At 35.3% G+C, this 20,655-nt stretch overlaps 1 protein-coding gene across 2 annotated transcripts in view; it reads left to right on the top strand.

Annotated features, from left to right (window-relative positions):
• The window catches only part of CCSER1 (coiled-coil serine rich protein 1), a 723,849-nt gene extending 709,864 nt beyond the window's left edge, over positions 1-13,985 (top strand). The window contains exon 10 of one of the 2 annotated variants that reach the window (XM_069784531.1): positions 5,144-13,985. In XM_069784531.1, the coding sequence (XP_069640632.1) occupies positions 5,144-5,629 (486 nt within the window). In that variant the 3' untranslated portion in view covers positions 5,630-13,985. The remainder of the gene's footprint in view (positions 1-5,143) is intronic. The other variant, XM_069784559.1, reaches the window with a different exon arrangement.
• Positions 13,986-20,655: the final 6,670 nt, after the last annotated feature.

Below are 20,655 nucleotides of genomic sequence, written 5' to 3'. Positions count from 1 at the left end.
AATAGAAATCTTTTTTTTTTTTTTTTATTTTCTTTTTGAGAATTAGACTTAAGCAAGAAAGCATGCACTTTTTTGTGTTTAATGTGATCAGGAAATTCAAATCCACATGTTTTCTTACACTTTCAGATCTATTTGAAACAACAAAGGAGGCTTTTTTTTTCCTTCTCCATATATTTAAAATGGGCTACTTCTGAAAAAAAGTTTCAGAGCCACAGTTGCATCCTAATTGCAGCCCATTTCCTCAGTCCACAGTTAGGCAGACTGTAGGGTGGCATTCGGGGATTTCTGGGGCAGAGAAGTTGTTGGTTCTAGCTGAGCTACTGAAAAGTAAAAGGGAAAGAGATGAATGGATTTTTTGCTTCAGCAGTCACCAGCTGGCAGATCGGCTCCTTGGAGCACTGCCAAGCAGCAGTTTACAGCAGCCCTGCAGCTGCTCTAGGCTAGGCTGGAACACAACTGGCACGAAGCCACCTTCAGCTTTGGACAAGGACTCAGCCCTCAAATTGGCAAACAGATGCCTTGGGATTGTGGCTTTGCTCCATCACATCTAACACTCATAGAATGCAGTTGATACCCAAAAGTCCACCACAGAAAATTTTGCATGAAACATTTACAGGAAGATAAGGAGAAATAGGTTAAAAATAAAAGTTCAAGTTTGTCCAGAGTATTTTTCTTGTTGGTGCTGCATGTGTGATTCTCACTGTTGTGCATTTCATTCTGGGATATTTTTCTTATTCTGACCAGACCATCAGGATTCTAAATAACTGTAAAATGGGCCAGCAAGAAAACTCAGTTGGACTACATTCTTTCAAGCTAAACTATCTGAATTCAGCAAATGAAAAACAACAACATACAATTATTTTCAATTCTGTATGTTGTGATTTTTATAAAAATGTTTGAATTATAAGCAGCATTGGACTTTTTATTGTCAATATTTTGGGGGGAGAATAATGTTATGGGGAAGGGAGAAGGGGAGAGGATTTCTTGTTGATTTTGACTCCTATCTGACCACTGTTCTCTCTTTTCCTGATTAGAAGCTATTCTTTGGTAATTTGTCATAGATAACAATGATAGTATTGCTTTATGGTGGTGTTTCTATTAAAATCCCTGTTCATTTCATGTCTAACTATGCATTTGATAGAATGAGTCTGTCTTTCCATGTTAACCACCTGTGTCTTATTGCTGGAGACAGGGTCAAACCAATGTCTTAGAATACTGATGGCATATTCTAAATTTCTATTGATGTTTTAAAATCTAGGTAAATTAGCTCTTAATTTGTCACCACCTGGTATTTGTTTAATTATTCAATAGAAGGGGAATTTCAGCAAGTTACAGCTTCACAAAACTAAGACCTTCCCTCACCACATATATATTATTAAATATTTATTGATACACACACACACACTGTCTCCCCCCTTTGGCCAACAACCAGAAGTAAATATTTTGGAGGCCTACAAATCCAGCATGTATTTTCTAAAATGAAAATATTTCATGTGAAAGGGAACCTTGATAAGGAAGAGGAAAGAAACACCACAGTGCCAGATATTCAAAACAGAGCATTTCATCAAGATCAAGTTAAAAAAGCAATATTAAAAAATCATGTAATCATGCCTTGTACCTTTTACTGGTACCCACTTTCAACAATATGCCTTGTTTTGAATATGCTTCTGCACTTCTCATTTTCAAAACCAGTTGATTCTGCTGTATTTACTGTAAAACCTACCTTGTTGGTATAACTCATTTCATAAGAATTTTTTCCCTACAAGTTTTTATTTTTTATTCTATTTCAAGAGACAAAAGTAAGTGCTAAGCCATTCTTAAGACTATAAGACAATTTCTATCCAAGACCTCCAGCAATGGTCATGCTTCTCACTGGAAGTGGCCTCTGTAGCCAAGGCTACAAAAGTCTGCAGCAACATGTTTGAACTCCAATTATTCACATATCATGCTGTTTATGACTGAGTAATCTCACTGAATGAAGACAAGAACAAGGATAGTTGCTGATTAAACAGATAAATTATATCCTTTCATTGGCACTTCAGTAGCAGCTGTAAGAAGAGAAACTGTTCTTAATTCCTAGACTTTTTACTGAGCAGTGTATGCCACTACAAAAAGCTCTGAGGCATTTTTATTAAAACAAGAATATACTGATCAGAGTGCAGTATCAGTCTCTATTTTTATGAATGTTGGGGGGAGGTTGTGATTCATCTTAAATATATTATAATGTTTTCCATTAGTTTAACTTCAATTCTCAGACAAAAAGTTGAGGCAAGTAATCAAACAAACTATAAGCACATAGAAGAAAACGAGATGAACAAGAGCCAATGTGGATTACAAATCAAATCAATTGCCAAACCAATCTAATTTCATTCAACAGCACAGTAACAGGCCTTCTGGCTAGAAGAAAAGCTGTAGATGTCAGATTTCTTGCTTTTAGTAAGGCTTTTGGTACTGTTTTATAAACATACTATGCAGACTAAATGAAACAAATATAGAGTAAATTGGAAAACTGTCGTTGGAAATTAGTTACCAATGGCCAAATGTTAAAGCAGAAGGCTATAGTAAGTAGGGTTTTATAGTGTTCAGTACTAGTCATCTATTACCTGAATGATGGAGTAGAGAATATTCTTATTAAATTTACAGCTTACATGAAGTTGTACAGGATGGAAAACATGTTAATGGATAAAACTGGAATTCAGAATGATCTTGATACTTTAGACAAAAGATCAGAGGAAAAATGATGAAATTCAACAGAGGCAAATGAGGAATTATGCCTATGTGACAATAATCAGCTGAACAACTTGGTAATAATTTTGTAGAAAAAAATCTTGGAACTATTGTGGACAACCAGGTGAACATGAGTGAACAATTTCATGCTCTTGCACAATGAAATTGCTAACCTCATACTGGAGTGAATTAAAAAGAAGCAGGTAAAGTCCTTTGTAGGATTAATAGTGCTGCTTCTGCTTCCTAGTGGTAGGGGATTACCTTAAGTGCTGTACTCTTGGGCCATCTACTTCAAGAAAAAATGCGGAATTACTGAAGAGAATCTATAGAGAAGACAAGTGTGAATGACTCGGAGTCTAAAAGATGAGTCCTATGACAAAAGATCAATGTGATATTTTTTCTTCTAGAGCAGAAGAGATTAAGGGGTAGCTTGTCAGCATTCTTCAAAGACATAAACAGGTATTCAAAGATCAAACAGCAATTCTTTCTTCATTTCCATGGTAGAGATAGAGAGAAGGAATAGACTTGCAGCCAGAAGGATTCAGTTTAGACATTAGGAAGACCTTTCCTAAAAGTAAAGGTAATGTAGTGAAAAGGGTTAGCTGAGGAGGCTGTACAGATTACATTGATGAAGGTCCTTAACAGCTAGTTAAAAAAAAAAATGTCAGGAACAACATAGGGATAAGCTGATGCTAACCAGAAGTGTAGAATAGACTAGATGTCCCATCCTAAAGTTCCTCTCAGTTCTATGATACCAATCTTTACATTGTCAAAGGGCATAGGGTGACATATGGTAACTTCAGAAACATTCCCTTACAACAAATGCAGGGGTTTTTGGCACGGCATTGAATTTGTCTCTCTTGTCCCAGTAGGAAGATTTTATTTACTGGCATAGAAATAAATAAATTTTGAAAAAGTGATTGAACTTACAGACAGTTCTCCTCAAGAATGATTCCCTAGGAATTAAATTGAATTTCATCTCAACATCTGTGTGCTGTAGGCATAAAAACTTAAGTGCTGTTTTCCAGAAGTGTTTTACTCCCATTATGAGTCTGGGTGCAATCAGCACTGAATCAAGTGGGAAAAATGCTACTCCGGTACCAATAATTTTTGAAAATACTATCTCTGGTGCCTAAAATGCCCTGCAATACTTGTATCCAAACCTGCATATGAATCTGTGTAGAAGCATGACCATTAGCATGCCTACACTAAGAAAAAGATGTAAGCCGTGAATTAACTGTATCGTTCTTCTGTGTTGTTTAAAATAGAAATGCATGTGAAGTGATACAGATTGTCCTGAAACAATGTATACAAGTTTCCTATGGAATCATGGAAACATCCTGAAATATTTTTAGCAAAGTATTGTTGTAAGGCTTGGGAGTATTTTTTATTTTCTCAGATTTATTCTGCAACGTCAGAGCCCACTAGGGACCAGACTTCTGAACATTCACATCTTGAGTAGTGCATTCCTCATCTCTTTGTGAGCTGAGTTCCTGGGGCTTCACCTCTAGAAGCTACCTAGTGCAGTCAGTCATGGAACAGGCAGAATCCTGCTGTGACTGTATTAGCATTTTCCCCTCAACACTTTATACACTGAGAGTATATTTTTTAAATGTGTGAGAGAAGATCCCACAGCCCCATCATCTCCTCTCCAGCCAGGTGTTCTGTGGAGGACAAAAAGAAGCATCACACTAAGCACACACTGGAAATCTGCAGTGATCTGGCTTGCCATGCACAGATACATTCCCCTTATTTAAACAAATACAAATGCATGCATGTTCACACAGCATCAAAAGTTGCTAACATGCTGGAATCCTTCTTGCATTGTATTTTTTCAAAGCAGCTGAAATAAAATTATTGCTCTGCTCTGGCAGAGCATTTTGGCATGTATTTAACTGTAAGTACACAACAAAACACCTAGATTCAAGGGACAATGAAAATTAAGCATGTTTTGAGCTTAACCAAGGCTGGAAGATATTCACAAAAGATGTTCTTTACATTTTGTAAGTATTGGAGAGTATTAAGAGTTGAACTCTATGCAATCAAAATTCTTTTTGTTTCATCATGTGAAATGCTTTTGAAAATCTGTTTACAATTCATGGAACCTTTTTATCCATTCATTATGTTCTGAAAAAAAATTCTCCTCCTTTGATTTAAACTATTTTTTTTAAAGAAAATGCTGAAATCATTACCTATAATAAGCTTTTTTCAATATTACTTCTGTTAAATATGAATGAACAATACTTCTATTTTATGCTAGCAGAGCTTTGGGAGTTTTACCAGTATTTGAGATTCGTCTTTTGTTTTAATCTGCCAGCCCCGTGTGCTGTACATCTGTAGTGAGGAGTATTTTATATACTCTACACCATTTTCCTAATATGTTCTATTACAAATACAGGTTTTTTTGTTTCCCCAGGCTACATATCCAAACAGAATGGTGAGCCAAAATCTCAGCACAAGGGACAGAAAGTCAGCACATACTCCCACCGAGGACCCTTTTAGATACTCATCAGGCAACCAAGCAACGGCCTATGAAAGCAAGAGCTGTCAGCTGTCTAATCTGTGTCTGAGCAACCTCTTAAAAGAGAAGGAGATTGTGGAAGTCATCAAGCATGCTAGAGGCACGTACGAAACCCTCGCTTCAGAGGCCACCCAGAACGGTTTGGCCACCACGACACCAAGTACAGCAAAGCCAGCATCCAAGGCAGACAGCTATCCAGTGTTCTCAGGAGCTCCAAAAGACCCATCAGCTGCACCTCGGCAGCATACTACTTTCACAGGGAGACTCGGACAGCCTCCGAGGGGACCCATCTCTTTACACATGTACAGCAGAAAAAATGTTTTCCTCCACCACAATTTACACACAGCAGAGCTACAGACTTTAGGTCAACAAGATGGGTAACAAGGTGCTTGTATTCTTGCCATGGATTAAAGAGGAACATAAGCCCACCTAGAGCTCAGTCTTCAGTTTTTATCTGCTGCTACTTTCACCTGAAAAAAATAAAGTAAAAAATTAACGTTGTCTGTAGGTTCCATACTTTCCCATCTGGAACTGTGGCAAAAGGATGAACTAGACTAGATTGATTTGTCATGCAAAAGTCACCATGGGTATAATAAATGGGACCATTTGGCTGGCATTGCTAGTCCAGTATTGGCTAAATATGTATATTTTTTTTCCCTCCATAAGCCACTATCATTCCTGAAGCTCTAGAAGGTGATCTTAAATAATATGTGTATGTTTAATAATGTTACTGTTAAAGTAGATGTGAGGAATGAATAGATAAGTAATTAGTAAAGCCTCTTGAATTTCATAGAGTCTAGGGAAATAAGGAGTCAGAAATCTTTGAGGATCCTCTTTTTACACCTTTTTTTTTAATACAATGAGCTTTGCTCACTTGTAGAGGTATGTTACCGCTTCTTACTGTATGTATTTTATGAATGGCTCGTGCCACAAGTAGAGGAAGTGACTGATTTTCCTCTAACAAGGTTCATAGAGGCTCACCAGGTATTTGAGTCAGTAATTGAGTCCCAAACTGAGGATATCAGCTTGGTTCCTCAACCTTCCCTTCCTTCTCCACACCTTTATTTAACTACATTTGTTCAAGTGGTTTTGGTCTATGAGGACATGTCAAGTTGTGGTGAAGTTTGTGCTTTACAGGCACTGTATTGCTCACAACACAATGTGACATTCTATGCTATGTAATGCATCATATAATTTCATTTCACTTCCCAAACCAAAAAAGGGTGAAAGACTAAAGTAAGAGAAATTGTCTCTTATTACCCAGTCCAAATTACCTGTGTAAGTTGTAATTTCTGTAGACTGTATCATCTGCACTTAATGACATGGTTTATACCAACTCAGCGGGTTTGCTAGTCTTGATGTATTACACACAAGTGAGATGAATCTAATGCTGCCTGATGTGCAGCGTGCTGGTCTCATGGGAATATGAAATCATCTGATAACAGCATAGAACTTGCAAACTTGTCAGTAACAAAAGATCCTGTTTTCCCCTTGCAGAGGGCTTGAAAAGAGGAATCTCAGTCAAGTTACTCTAAACATGTGGCATATACTAAACACAACACTTAGCTTACAACCTCTCTGTTGGAGGATAATCTGTTTGAATGATAATAGGACATATAGTTAGTAGTTTATAAATAATATGGCGCCTTTAAGTACAATTGAGGCAGATCTGAGACAAGTCACCTCTCTCTGTAACTGGTGGTTAATAACAAAAGACAAGGGTGCAGCACATTCTTACACAAAGAAATAAACCAGTGTGACTTAACTGAAGTAGCATATAATGAAAAAGGAAGCTTCTGCAGCCACTAAAAGTGCTGTAACTTTTACAAGGTAAGTCACATAGGGCATATAAAATGAATTAATGATAAAAAGTTTACCTAGTGTTAAATATATCTGCTTAACTACTTAATATTTGGATTAATACAGTGATTGGTTAGATTAAGAAAAAATTAGACTATGAGCTTGGCAGATATTATGCAAAGCCTTTTCAGCAGCCTGAGCCTTCAGGATTCTATTTATTGAGGTTTTTAATTTGGTTAGAGCAAATTTTATGACATTATCTGATGTTGAAGAGAGCAGGTTTTGTCTAAATATTCTGTAGTGGTAATTTTGGGTATCCAGAGCTGGATACATAAGAATCAAGACAAACATTTGCCAAACTTCTTCGTGTTCGTGTGTGTTGCTACTGCCAAAACAGAATGTGCAAAAATTGCAAACATAGCTTGACCGAATTAACTATGGGTATTCAAGACTCCCAGTCCTGCATTGAAACTCATAGTTTAATGTCTACCAAAAAAGTTTAAAATAGTAGTAACAGAATTTCACTACTCAGAATCACGTTTTCATCTCAGCAATCTCTTAAAGTCATGGTAGGTTGAAAGGACAGTTAGTTCTTACAAACAATACATTTCAATCTTGCTCATCTCAAGAGTTGATGTATGCAATTATATTTCAGATCTGTAAATAAATTAACATACACTGTAATCGAGGATTTTTTTTTTCCAGGTTACAAATGTACTATACTACATTAAAAAAAAAAATACAAACCACCAACCAAAAAACCCCTAATCTGTTTTAACTTATGTACTGTATCTATAGTTGTTTTTTCCTGGAAAAATGAACTTTTGGATTACGCTTTATTAAAAAAATCCATCTATACATTTCAAAAAGAACATTTTAAATGCTACTATTTTCTTGGAGAATCTTTTATAAAGCTGAAACTTAAAAAAACTGGAGAAAACAGTTCAATTAAAGTGAGGGATATTTTTAAAATGTCATCTTGAATCTGTTTTGTATCAGTATTTTCAGCATTGTTATTTGTAATAGTAAGTGTAAATCTCACCCAGAGAAGGGTGTTAGTCACATGATAATGTACAGTACAGCAGTAACTGTAAAACAGAGGTCCTTTGTTTGATCCTCTTTTGTATATAGTAAATCATAAAGCAACAGCATGTGGACATTCTTGCAGTGAATTGATTCCTTTGTACTAAAAATCTCTAGTTTTTTAAGAGTTCCATGTATAAAATGATTTATACATTTCTCCAAGGCTGTACATATCCAAAGACATGACACCAGGGGGAAAAGGCACTTATTATTTTTTTCACAGATGTACCTTTTTTCCTTTTTTTTTTTTTTGTATATTTCTGTACTACAAAGCATAACTGTAAAATTTCTACTGAAAATTATTTCTTGTTACTTCCATATCTTTTGGTGTGATAGAGGGCATTTTAAGGAGGAGGAAATCCCCAAAGAAAAGCTGTTTCCATTTGAAGCAATGTCCCATTTTTTGAAACAATCACTTGGAAAAGAAATGTTAGATCTGTGCCCTAAATATTTTTTAGTAACTTAATAGAGCCACACCTGAAATGGTGTGTCATCTGTAGACTTATCCTTACTTCCCTTAGTAGAGTGCTTCTACAGGATGTTTTTATAAGATACAATAACATGCCTGGTCATAAATTATTAAGATGGAAGGAAAATGCTTGTCCAGTACTGTTCTTACATTTGGCTTTCAGAGCAGTGAAGAGTTTTTTTTGGTATGCCTTGTGCACGTGAATGAAGTTCAAGCTGTGTGCTTGTGCATACCAGAGGGAGAAGTCTCACTAAAAACTTCTCCTCTATTTAGGCTATTTAGCAGCATCTGAAAGCATCCTGCAGCATAAACTTCTGCCACCTTTTCAAGACAGGCTGACCCTCTATACATAAAAAGAAACAGACAGAATAGATTCCTTTTTTTCAATCCAGACTTTAACTTTATTGCTTTTCATTCCAACAAACGCACATACACATAAATGTTAGAAGGGCTTCCCTTATGTGTCTTTTTTCTGGAAATTTTGAAAGAGAGCATATCCAGACTAAGATGTTCACATGGGGTTTGGATAAGTATTTGAAAGCTTACCTAGGGCATTCATGTTTGTGCTACAAGTTCATTGCAGTCACTGCCCCAAAATTGCTATTTTTCCCTATCCTAAAAACTGGTTTGAAAGTAGTGATTTCTGTCTGTGCTGATTCACTTTATACTGTTAAATACAGTATACTCTGCAAACTAATGAAAATAGGATATTTACAAATCAGTACTGTAGTTTATAGGCCATAACTGTTGTGCCATGTCTCCACTGGTTTGATTAGTGCAACATGGACTTCATTTAGACTATACTGAGTTAAATCACGTGACAATTGGGATTGTGGCCTTTAATCCAACTAGTCTCAGTTTATGCATAGGAGATCTCTGAATTTGTAAATCTTTCCTGGTTTACAGAAAAGACAAGAAAATATTTTACTTACTTAGCAAAAATGCCACTTCACAATCTATAGTGAATGTACTTCTTTTTTCCTTCACATTCAAAAGCAAAAAAAAAATCCCTGCAGAACTCTTAGTACATCTATGTAGATCATAAATGAAGTCCAGTAGAGTAAAAGTGACCTCTAACAAAAATTTGAAATAAATACCTGGAGCAAAAAAATCCAGAGGAGTCCTCTTACACACACTTGTAGTGGTTCGAAAGCATAAGTTCTGTATGTGAGCGCATTACTGAAATATGTCCTATGGCCTCTTTTCTTCCACTCTAACTACTGATGATTTTTTTCTGGAGGAGAATTTGCTGTTTGAAGCTTGTTCCAGATGAAGTAGGCAGTACAGAGTGAGAAAGTACATTGAAAGTAGTGGTGGAGGTCTTCTCCCAGCCTGGAGAAACACACACCATCATTTAGAGGATGTATTTTAGTGTTCTCCAGTCAGCAAGAAGTTGGCAGAGATCCCTCAGGAGAACATACTCAAATTGTGCAGGCCATGACTGCCTTTAAACCAAGTTTACTCTAATGTGTCCTACATAAGGCACTTCTAAGATAATTTGGAAATTTCAGCAGCTGCAGAACATATCTTGCTGATATTTATTTTTTAAAGATAAAAATGCCATGTGCTGTTTTTAACCTAGTAAACTCTGTCTGTTTGGATGTTGCTTCCTCACTGATGATCTGTCCAGGTTGTGAGAGCGTACGTACTGTGACGCAGATGATATTAACTCCTTATAGTATGAAAGACACTGGATATCTGTCCTCTTTGAGGGGCTTGAGATTTGCAGGGTATTTAATTAAATTCCTCTTCAAGGATGTTCTGTTGTTGCAGTTAATGGTAAAGGAACTTATTGAAATATTTTGGAAATGGTTTGTCATTTTTTTTTTTTTTAAATATAGTTAAAATACCTCTCTGTATCTAAAGAAAAGAAAAAAAAAGGGGGGGGGGGGGAAGTAACTTTTATCAGCATAAATTTTCTATAAATCTGAGATTCTCAGTAGCCAGAGCTGTCACTTGCATTTTGTACAGCTGTGAAATATTTTTGGAATTGCCATTTTTGTTACCTTCATTACCAGCAAATCACCCTCATTATGGTTTTTTTTTTCCCTCAATCCTGTACTACAGGGAGGACTGTTGAGAATTTCTGCAGAAGTAATCCTGGTCCTATGAAAGGAGGGCTGCAATAAAATTACCTGAAGGTCTCAGTATGATTCCTGGGGATGGAAAACCTATTCTGATTGATACTAACTACGAAAGATTTGTGAGAACCTGATGGATGTGGCAAGTGTCACATCTATTGGTTTTCCAAATCCATATAGAGATTATAGAGCAGAAAATACTCCATTGAGATTTTTCTAGTGCACAAATAATATCTCTTTATATTTTTTATTGTGACCCTTGCTGTGTGTCTCTGAATGTCAGAATTATTCCCTTTAGATATGGACTTGTGCTGACTGTGTAGACAGGTTGCACTACAGTGTCATTTCTGCTTTAAGACGGCTCCACTGGCTTTTTTTAATATCTGATCATTAAAATGTTTAATATTTTCTCCCAGAACTGTTGTGCTGCTGCTCGAGTAGTAAGTGGTACATTCACAGAAAAAATTCCACTTCCTAACTGAAGGTTCCCACTGTTGGTGAGGTGTGGTTACAGCTGATTTACATCTACCCAAAAAGACTCTCAAACTTACTTAAGCACCTGTACAAACATATGCATTGCCTGATTTGAGCCTGCTTTTATCACAGTGAAAAAGCCCTAATAGGGTAGTGTTTAAATGTATATGGATATCAACAGTAGTAGTAGAATTTTAATTTATTTTTATTTTCTCATTATGTCAATGCACTTTATATGAGGGCTTAATATGAACTACAAGTTAGCTTGTATTCTTTTTCTTACCTAAACTTGATTTCAACAGGGTTCAGAATTCTCTGCTTAACTGTAAGCATGTGAACAATCCCATCAAAGTAAAACAATCAAATTCTGCTTCTTTGAAAAGGTAACGAACAAATAGTATTTTTCCTAACATAAACAATTTCATTTATATTTATTGTTTGAAAGGTATGATGTATAAAAAGTATTTTTACTTATATCTAGATATAAATACTTTTCAAAACCCCCAGATAAGTAGAAAAGATAAGAAACAGCCTTCCTACTCAAGTCCCTTGTCCAGCTGTAGTATCAGGCTTTGCTTTCCAAATCATTAATTTTTAAAAAAAATCTATTTCTTTCCCATGGTTAAGAGTGTGAAAAGAAACAAAGAATGTTTTTGTACATACTCTACAGATTGTGTGTAGGGATGATCAATATTACAAGGAGAATATAGGCAATCAAAGTCCTTAATCAGTGATGCATCTGATGTTGTTTAAGCAAGAGGATCAACAGTATATAAAAATCTGTGTAAGTGGAGAACAGATGTTTTGTAGCTGGGAAAAATCTAATGGAAGGGTAAAGGGTGACAGATTGATAGCTTTTTTTCTGTTCTGAGGGTGGTGGTGCATAACCATTTTCTGTGAAATACACTGAAGTAATATTTATAAAATAAATCTCTTGGAATAATAAGAAATGAGATAAAATGATCACATAACACCATGAAGTATGGATAAGGGTACTTCGATATTTCAATCAAACAGCATCTGCGTGAATTTATATCTTTTTATTACCAGGGTGTTATCTTTATCTGAAGGATAAGTGTAAGCAGAACAATGCAATTGCATTGTAACACAGAAATAATTCAGACAAAAAAAAAGATTGTATCCCTAAAGCCTTGCACTTTGTGTAGTTATTTCTAACTATCTGAAGTAGGTTTGTATAATTGTATTTCATGCAGCAATGGTCATGCCCTTTCGGTAGGTATCATCCTACTCTAAACAACAAGGAAACATTGAAGAGAGTCATGACCTGGACCCTACACCAAGAGCTGCATTTAGTTAATAGGGTCACGGTTTTGGTTTTCCTTTCCAATGAAGGACCACGGTTCTTTTGAGAAAACTTTTACACAAATATTTCCACAAACAGTTTGGCTTATGTGAAATTCAAACTGATTTGGGGAGAAATAAAATCAGGCCAACTCTGAGTATTTTTGAAAACTGTACATGTTCTTCAATACTGCCTATGGCCATTAGAAAGCTCTAGGCCTTTTTTTTTTTTTTTTTTAAATGGAAGTGTTCTGCTTTATTTATTAAAATTGGACATTATATCTGATCATTTTCTCATGGTGTACTTGTTTATGAGTATCTTGCTGTTCAGGATGGTATTTTTTTTAAACTACTGACCACTATAAAAATTGAAGGACTAATAAGACATTGATCTTTGTATTATATGTTGATAAGTTTCCATTTAATTTCAATAGCAGTACACTGCAAGGCCAGTTGTTATATATGATTGAAAACAATTTTTTAATGTAATTGGTGATACCATACAGATTAATTGAATTAGAGGCTTTAAAAGAGTAACACAGATGAGAAAAGGAGGAAAACCTTCACTTGAAGATTAAGTATAAATAATGCACTATTGAAGAGCATTGAAAAGAGTAGAGACAATGAAAAGCTTTTTCACTGAACATACGCAAATCCAGGATTTCACTTTGATGATTTAAATGGTAACTTAAATTTAAAAAGAAAGAAATGAGAATATTTTTTTCTAAGAGATAACACAGTTAAAAAGGCAGTTTAAAGAATCAGCTTGGAGCAGAATTTACAATAGTGAAGATATTTGCCCCATGGCACCTAACTTCCAGTTGTGTTCTGAAAAGAAAGCTGTAAAATATCTCTCAGTTCTCACTGGACAAGTTCATTGGTGATTTTAGTGGTTTTACCCTACAAAGCCATATATTAGTTAAATTCTTATCCTTATTTAACAGGCAAGTATCATTTAATATTTAAAAATGTTCAAGGCACAACCCTAATCTTTAATTTTAGTATCAGTACCCCATGTCCTCTGATTTTTTTCTTTTATATTCTTTTTTTTTAATTGTTTTGAGGTTATGTAACTTGTGTGCAATAAAAACCTGATTGTTTCAAATTCAATCTTTGTGCACTGACTGAAAAAAAATACATAGCCTTTGGATACAAACACTGTTGTCTCTGAAGAATATCAAGCAGCACTCTTGTTTTTTTTAATCAGATTACTGGGGATATGATTTCTGTGGGTTACTTTGAAGAGTTATGGCAGTTCATAAAACAGTACTATGGGATTCTATTGGTATTATTTAATGGACATTTGTTCTTATTTCTAGTTGGCATATTTTTACTTTTACATTTGATGGAAAAAATTAAATATTATTTTTGAATATTTATATGGAATTTTAATTTTAAACCTTACTGTAGAGGTGCACATTCAGATATTTCCATATTTGAAGTGAACATAAAGGGCTCTTACAGTGTTTCTTTCCTTTCTGCCAAAAGAGAATTGGTTAATAAAAATCCTATGTTATTCTATGATGAACCTGTGTTGTGGTTTCTTTGAAATATCTTACGTTTCTTTGACTTATCTTACGTTTCTTTGACTTTTCTTCATATTTCTGTTGGTGAAGTACCTGTTTCACCTTAATAAACACAAATAGTTTTATGACTTAATGCTGTTAGCAATCTGTCACAATCAAAGACTTATATTATTTTTTCCCTATTATTTTCTCACTTGATGAGAATTGTAGATTGAAGCTATTTGATACTGTGCTAATAATTAAGTACAAACACCTCTTCAGAACTTTTTATACAATCAAAAGGGTATATACAAAAATTCTACTGTGTTGCAGGAAAAAATAATTTCCATTCTGCTTTGGTATTTTGCAAATTCCTTTTTACATTATTTCTTGAGTATCAAAGTAATTTTGAATCCACAACATTTCTCAGTTCCCTACTCCACTTCCCACTTCTTCTTAGTGTGAAAATAGTAATTACATAATTAAAATTAGGCCTAATTTTTTTTCTTCTCTTTAGCTTCTTTTTCTGCTATATTCTTTTGCTTATATTATGTTTATGTTTGTGTATTGTCCATCACAGTGTTTCAAGTAAGGATGTTGTAAAACACTCCTCCACTTTGCTTCATTTTCCCTGTAGCATATCTAAATGAATGTCTTAACCTTCAAAGGCCAAAATCATTAATATTACTTTGATTCAAATATAGAAGAAATAAGCAAATTACCACATTTGTAAGGCTATAAAATATTTGTCAGCACTAACAGTGGTCTATTAATAAAAGAAATATGAAGACCAAAGTGATTGCTGATCCTGTCATAATTGATAGTCTAGTGGCCAGCAAAGTTCTATTTCAGCTTATTCCTCCATGTTAATAATTCCTGTGGGCTACATTCTTAGTCCAGCAGGCTTATTTGGAGGGTTTTATTGCATCACCAGCAGTATGCCATTTCCAGTCCCAACTTTGAAAGCCTCAGCTTGGCTTCCAATTCTGCATCTAGAAATGGCTGTAGCTCATTTCACAGTACTTATATGTCTACTATTCTGTCAGTAATAATGTTAAAAATATATGTCCTACTCTAACATGTTTCTTACTGTTACTATGCACTGTTCAATAGCTGCTCCATTTCAGTGGTGTCCATAGTAATTCTTTCTAGCATTTCGGCGCCTTGCAGGAATGTGAAGCTTAACAGGTTATTTTACTTTATATGTGTGTGTGTGTGTGTATATATATATATATATATTTCTCTTCCAAGGAAAACTATAACTGAAATATATTATTATTATATCAGTAGAAGAATAATTTTTAATCTGTGACAGTGTTATACCAGTTCATATCTATACAGAACACTGATATTTTTCTGTGAATTTAAATTACTGTACTATCAGCCTTCTACTCAACGAAGGTAAAGGAACATCAAATTAGATGCAAGTGCAAGGAAGAGGAAGTTTCTCTGAAATTTGCACAGGTTATACAAAGTGTTTGGGAGCTAAGGAAGCTTCCCCATGTGACAACACTTCTATGAACCTTGACTGTGTCCAAAATGATGGACAGCTTAGTCTTTGTATGGTGATAGTCTGTAAAGTGCGTGAGAATTTTTTCACAGTTATGTGTCATATACGTTTCCTTACTTCCCTGTAAATTGTTCTCATCCTTTATGAAACAACAGGACAGGTATTTATTCCCTATCATGTAAATACCTCAAAAGCTAATGGTTACTCAGAGTGAAACAATATTCAGCAGAGAGCAAAGTAACTCCTCAGTTGTTTGGTGTGTATTATTATTTATAATGTTTTATGTTGTAATAACTCTAAAAATATTATGAATCTTGTTGCTTTAGAAAACCACATATAAGAGAATAAGCTAAGTCTTAATTCATGGTTTCAGTTTTAAAAAAATACTGATATAAAATTTAAGGAATTTGAACTCGAAGATTTTTCAAGTGTGGGAAAACCACTAATAATTAGCATAGTTCATTGACTTTACCACTTTTAATGACAAACATGAAATAATTTATCTAAGAATTAAATTTTATTCAGAAAAATCCTGCATATAGTGATTCAGTGCAAGTTAAATTATTTGCGATCATAATTATATCTGCATGCAGCAGTTTCAAGCAACCTGATGTTACACAGAGCACTATTTTAGAGGAATCAGCATGCATATACCTCTATGCTGCTGCATAACACAAATGTGCACTCATGTTAGCAACACCAGCTAGATATAAGTTCTGCTTTAAATTACTTCAGTCATTTTAATCAGTCTCCTTTCTTTCTTTCTTTTTTTTTAAATATATTTTCTTTTATACTTTGTTACAAATGTCTATCTATAATGTAAGGTATTCTGACCCTGTTAAGACACTAAGACCTTCAAGAACTGAGTATCACCTGTGCCTGATTCAATTACCAGGTCATGAGATAAGTACCAGGCTTTAAAAGGTGAGAGTGGAAAAGGTAGTTGTGGTTATCATTATTGGTATTAGGGGGTTTGGTCAAGTAACATTCAGAAGCAGCTAGAGAAAGTGTATTTTGTGGGGAAACAATACAAAGGGGTGGGAACAGCATAGTCTGAATTACCTGTTATCTTGGGTTTTTAAGGCTATAGTAGTTTAGGCTCATTATTTGATTCAAGGATACAAATTCAAGACTTGGCTGCACAAAGGATGGAAATGTTGCAACTATCAGTAGAATGTTACAATAAACCAGCTGAAAGAATGCTTTGGTAAGTCAGTATGGTCCTACGCTTTCGCACTGTGAAATTTTTACTATTGGGAGATAGCTATGCTGTGGAGTCTAGTATTTTTGCACCCATTAAATGAGTTTGGGTTGGGTTTTGTTTTGTGGGTTTTTGTTGTGGTTTTTTTTTTCCTTTTTTAAAATCTAGTTCATTATGTCGATTGACCTGTTATTCATACTGACCTATCATTACTTGCCCATCACCTTTCTCCTTCTAGTAAACTGATTTTCATTTTGAAACATGACTAATGCCTAATGTAATCAATGCAATAGTTCTTTTGTTACTTAGCATAGCTTAGTGGAGAGAGCTCTGGCTACAAATTAAGACTGTGTGAATTTGTGTCCTTAATTCTGTTGTTAACTAGGTGTGTAATCCTGGGGTAGTTATTTCATCTGTGTTGCTGCTCTCAGTTTTGACCTTTTTCAGTCTATAATAACTTCAGGACAGAAATTCTTGATCTTTGAGAGCCAAGCATGAAAAATATCTGAATTTGTAGTCTGCTCTAACACCCATGGGCATGTGCATACACACATGCACACAGACACAAAAACTAATTTAAAATTTTATAGATGAACTCTTGTGGACCTACTGTTACTACACCTTCTTCAAGCCTTTCTGCTTTCTTGCTGTAAAGATACAATTCCTCACAGCTACGTTTGATTCTGGAGTTTTTAAACAGACCAGACTAGATGAGAGGCAAAAGACTGTGATAGGATCTTTGAGAGGGAGGAAAAGAAGCTAAAACTAACACCTATAAGCAACCAGAAAAGAAAGCATTGGCTTCGACAGAGAACCCTAACTCTGTGGAATTCTTTATGCCCTCCACTTAGCTCCATTAGAATAAAAGCAGCTAAGGCATCTCAGTGTCTTAACTGCGTCAAGGCTTAAAGAAATATTCAGTAGAAAAGCATCAGATAAGGTGCATATGAGTAAGTATTTTCTTTATTAGTTTCTATGGTAACACCCCACTACATAAAGCCAAGGAAGAAATGCATCCACGAAATACAGTGTTAGTTCAATCATGTGAACGCTGTCACTGTTTGTCTGATGCATAAAGGCATCAGAAAACTGCAATATATAGTGGGAGCAATCTAACTGTAAAATTAAGAACTTGAATCTTGGAATCATAATACTGAATTGTATTGCTGTGGCAATGCAATTTGTATGGACTGGGAGATGGCAGTGCTAGATATTGACCCACACCATTTCCCAAAAAGCTCATACTCTCTTACAGAAGTAAAAAAAAAAAAAAAAAAAGAAAAAAAAATTCTTTTGCTGTGAAAGATCTTTCAACTCATGACTGGTGGAAAAACTGATGGAATGGTGAAAGCAACAAATCATGCAAAGTAACTGGGGTCCTTTTATAAAGGTTTTTACACATCCAAATTAATGCCACTGGGACTTTGGCAGCTCTGACTTCACTATGGGGTTCCTGAGTTGAAAGGCAGACTTCAAGGATAAAATTCCTAACTAGTATCTGGTGTATCTGAAACAACCTGAAAAACCCTCCCAGGTTATGCCTTGAAAAAGAACTTCCCCTTGTAGTTCTCAAAAGGCAGCGCTAGCTCAGTGACCAAGTGACTCTTGATACTTTCTTCTAAGGCTGAACTGTCTGCACAGAGACTCCTTGTCCTTTTTCTTTCTAGCAATGTTACAGATTTTTATATATAGATCTAGTTTCCTTAAATTGCTGATACCCTACCTTTATTTCTTAGCAGTTACATAATATTCATCTTGACACCTCAAGACCTTGGTACTTTATTACGGTGCCAGCTTTGTCAAATTGCTTCACTGTTTTGTTGAACCCCAACTGTCTCTCCCCATCCCACTCTCCACTTTGACCATCTCCTTGTTTGCTTGTAATTCTCTCTGAATAATATTTTTTTAATGTTAATCATTATGGAAATCTTACTGGGGCTGTTCATTACATGCCTGGGGGAGCTGGGCTTACCAGTACTGTCTCTACACCTGTTTTGTTCAAATTCCTTGGGGAAAATCTAGAAAGGCAGAGCTCTGACTGCCTTCAGAGAAGGGTAATATATGGCTTGGCCCATATAGATTGTGGAGGGAGAGGGCCATGCGCACTATGAGTGTATATATAGGCATTACACTGTCACTTTACTTTCTACCAAGGCCTCACCCACCCCCTTGTTTGCTTTTTGGTTGTTTGGAGGTTTTGGGTTGGGTGGGGTTTTTTGTTTGGTTTTTTTTTCACTTAAGTATTCTCTGGATATATAGTAATGAAAAAAGATCTAATCTGTCTTCAGCTGATAGATATGCCAACCCTTTCAGTTAGGGTGCCATGGTCAAAAATAGGGCACAACAGGCTATAAATGTGGAGAGGGGGTGCATCAGTTGGGAGCCTATAAGTGACTGGGGAATATGTATGATCTGTTATCCTACAATTGGAGTACTGTTAGGAATCTTGGATCTTATTGTATCCTCACTGGCTGTGAGGGCTTGCGGTAGTAAAGATGTAGACAATTAATGTTTGTTGCATTCAGGCTACAGTTTAGGGACTTAAACGTCAAAAAATAAAGAAAAATATTAGCACTCATGAAATGTGCAACTATTCTGCACAACTTTTGTTTAAAGTTTTTGGGTCTCATTTCAGACCAAAATTCATTGTGGTATAAGAAATTCCTATGAAACTTGATTCCCCTACTCCCACCCCCCACCTCCAACCCCCCAGTTATTTCTGGCTTAACACATGTCAAAGATCTCAAAATCAGAACAGCATTCTTCAAACTTCTGATATCTGAGTTTCCTAGGATATAATAGATTCCCCTTTGGGTGCTCATGCTAACATGTTGAGGCTTGATAGAGAAAGACTTATATACTTCTCACAAGTCAAGCTTGTATTTTTCACTCTAACTCAAGTAAAGTAACTCAAGTAGAAACTTAGAGCATAGTTATATCTGGCTTTGCTTCAAATACTAGCAGAAGTGAATGTGTTGTATTGTAATATGAATTATAATACCATATGACATGAATCTTAATATAAAACCGTAGGCCAAATTCTGTATTTTTAAAAAAAATAAACTCTAAACAAAATCTAATTTCTGCACTACTGTCTTTGTCTGGGAGCTTGTGCACATTAGATGCTTTCCCAGTACAAGTATTTTGAGAATGGGGAGAAATGGGTACAACTAGGAAAGAAAGGACTGACTATTATATTAGTGATCCTTGCTTTTAGTTGAGAAGTCAGATTGGAGAGGAAATTAGAATGGCAGGGTACTTAAATGAAAATTATAGTAATACCACCTTGGTTTTTTGGATAGTATTTCTTCCTTTCTTCATACCTGCTCTGATAATTGTTTTTTGCAGCAAAATATTTTGAGGCCCTAAAATAGATTGAAATACCAAAATATCTTTTTGTCCAAAAGTTCTCACCCCCATTCTGAAAAAAACAGAACCCACATTCAGCAGATTACAACAGACTGGAAGGGCCATTTAGGGACAGGTACTTGCCCACAAAAAACTGAGCTTTTGGAAAGAGACACAATTAAGGATATTCCACATCAATAACAGAACATGGAAATTTGAGGCCTCTATTAATAGACATTCTAAAAAAATTAGTTGTTCTTTTTTTCTCAGGCTAGGTGAATATGTAGAAATAATAATCCTTTCCTGCAATACTGAACAGTGCAAATAAACTTTAAGTAAAACAGTTTGGGCGTGAGTCTGTTGCTTAGGCACATATGTAGTGCTGTTTCAGACAGCCTAAAGCACTGAGTGTCTGACTAGTACCAACAGCTCTGGCCCTGGATGTATACAAGATAAAAAATAAAAATGAAGACTCATGCACCTGCAGAGCAATAGGTAGAAGCTGGACATGGTATACTTGGGCATCTAAACTAACAGTGGACAGCTTTGAGCAACTGATTATTATACTCTATTTCAAAAGTGATTATAAATGGATATGAATTTATAAATTACTATAAATTAATTTATTTATCCT

Source organism: Haliaeetus albicilla, chromosome 1, assembly GCF_947461875.1.
Source record: "Haliaeetus albicilla chromosome 1, bHalAlb1.1, whole genome shotgun sequence".
In the NCBI taxonomy this organism is placed as follows: Eukaryota; Metazoa; Chordata; class Aves; order Accipitriformes; family Accipitridae; genus Haliaeetus; species Haliaeetus albicilla.
Note: the sequence above shows the minus strand (reverse complement) of the source record. Positions and strands in the feature narration are given on the sequence as shown.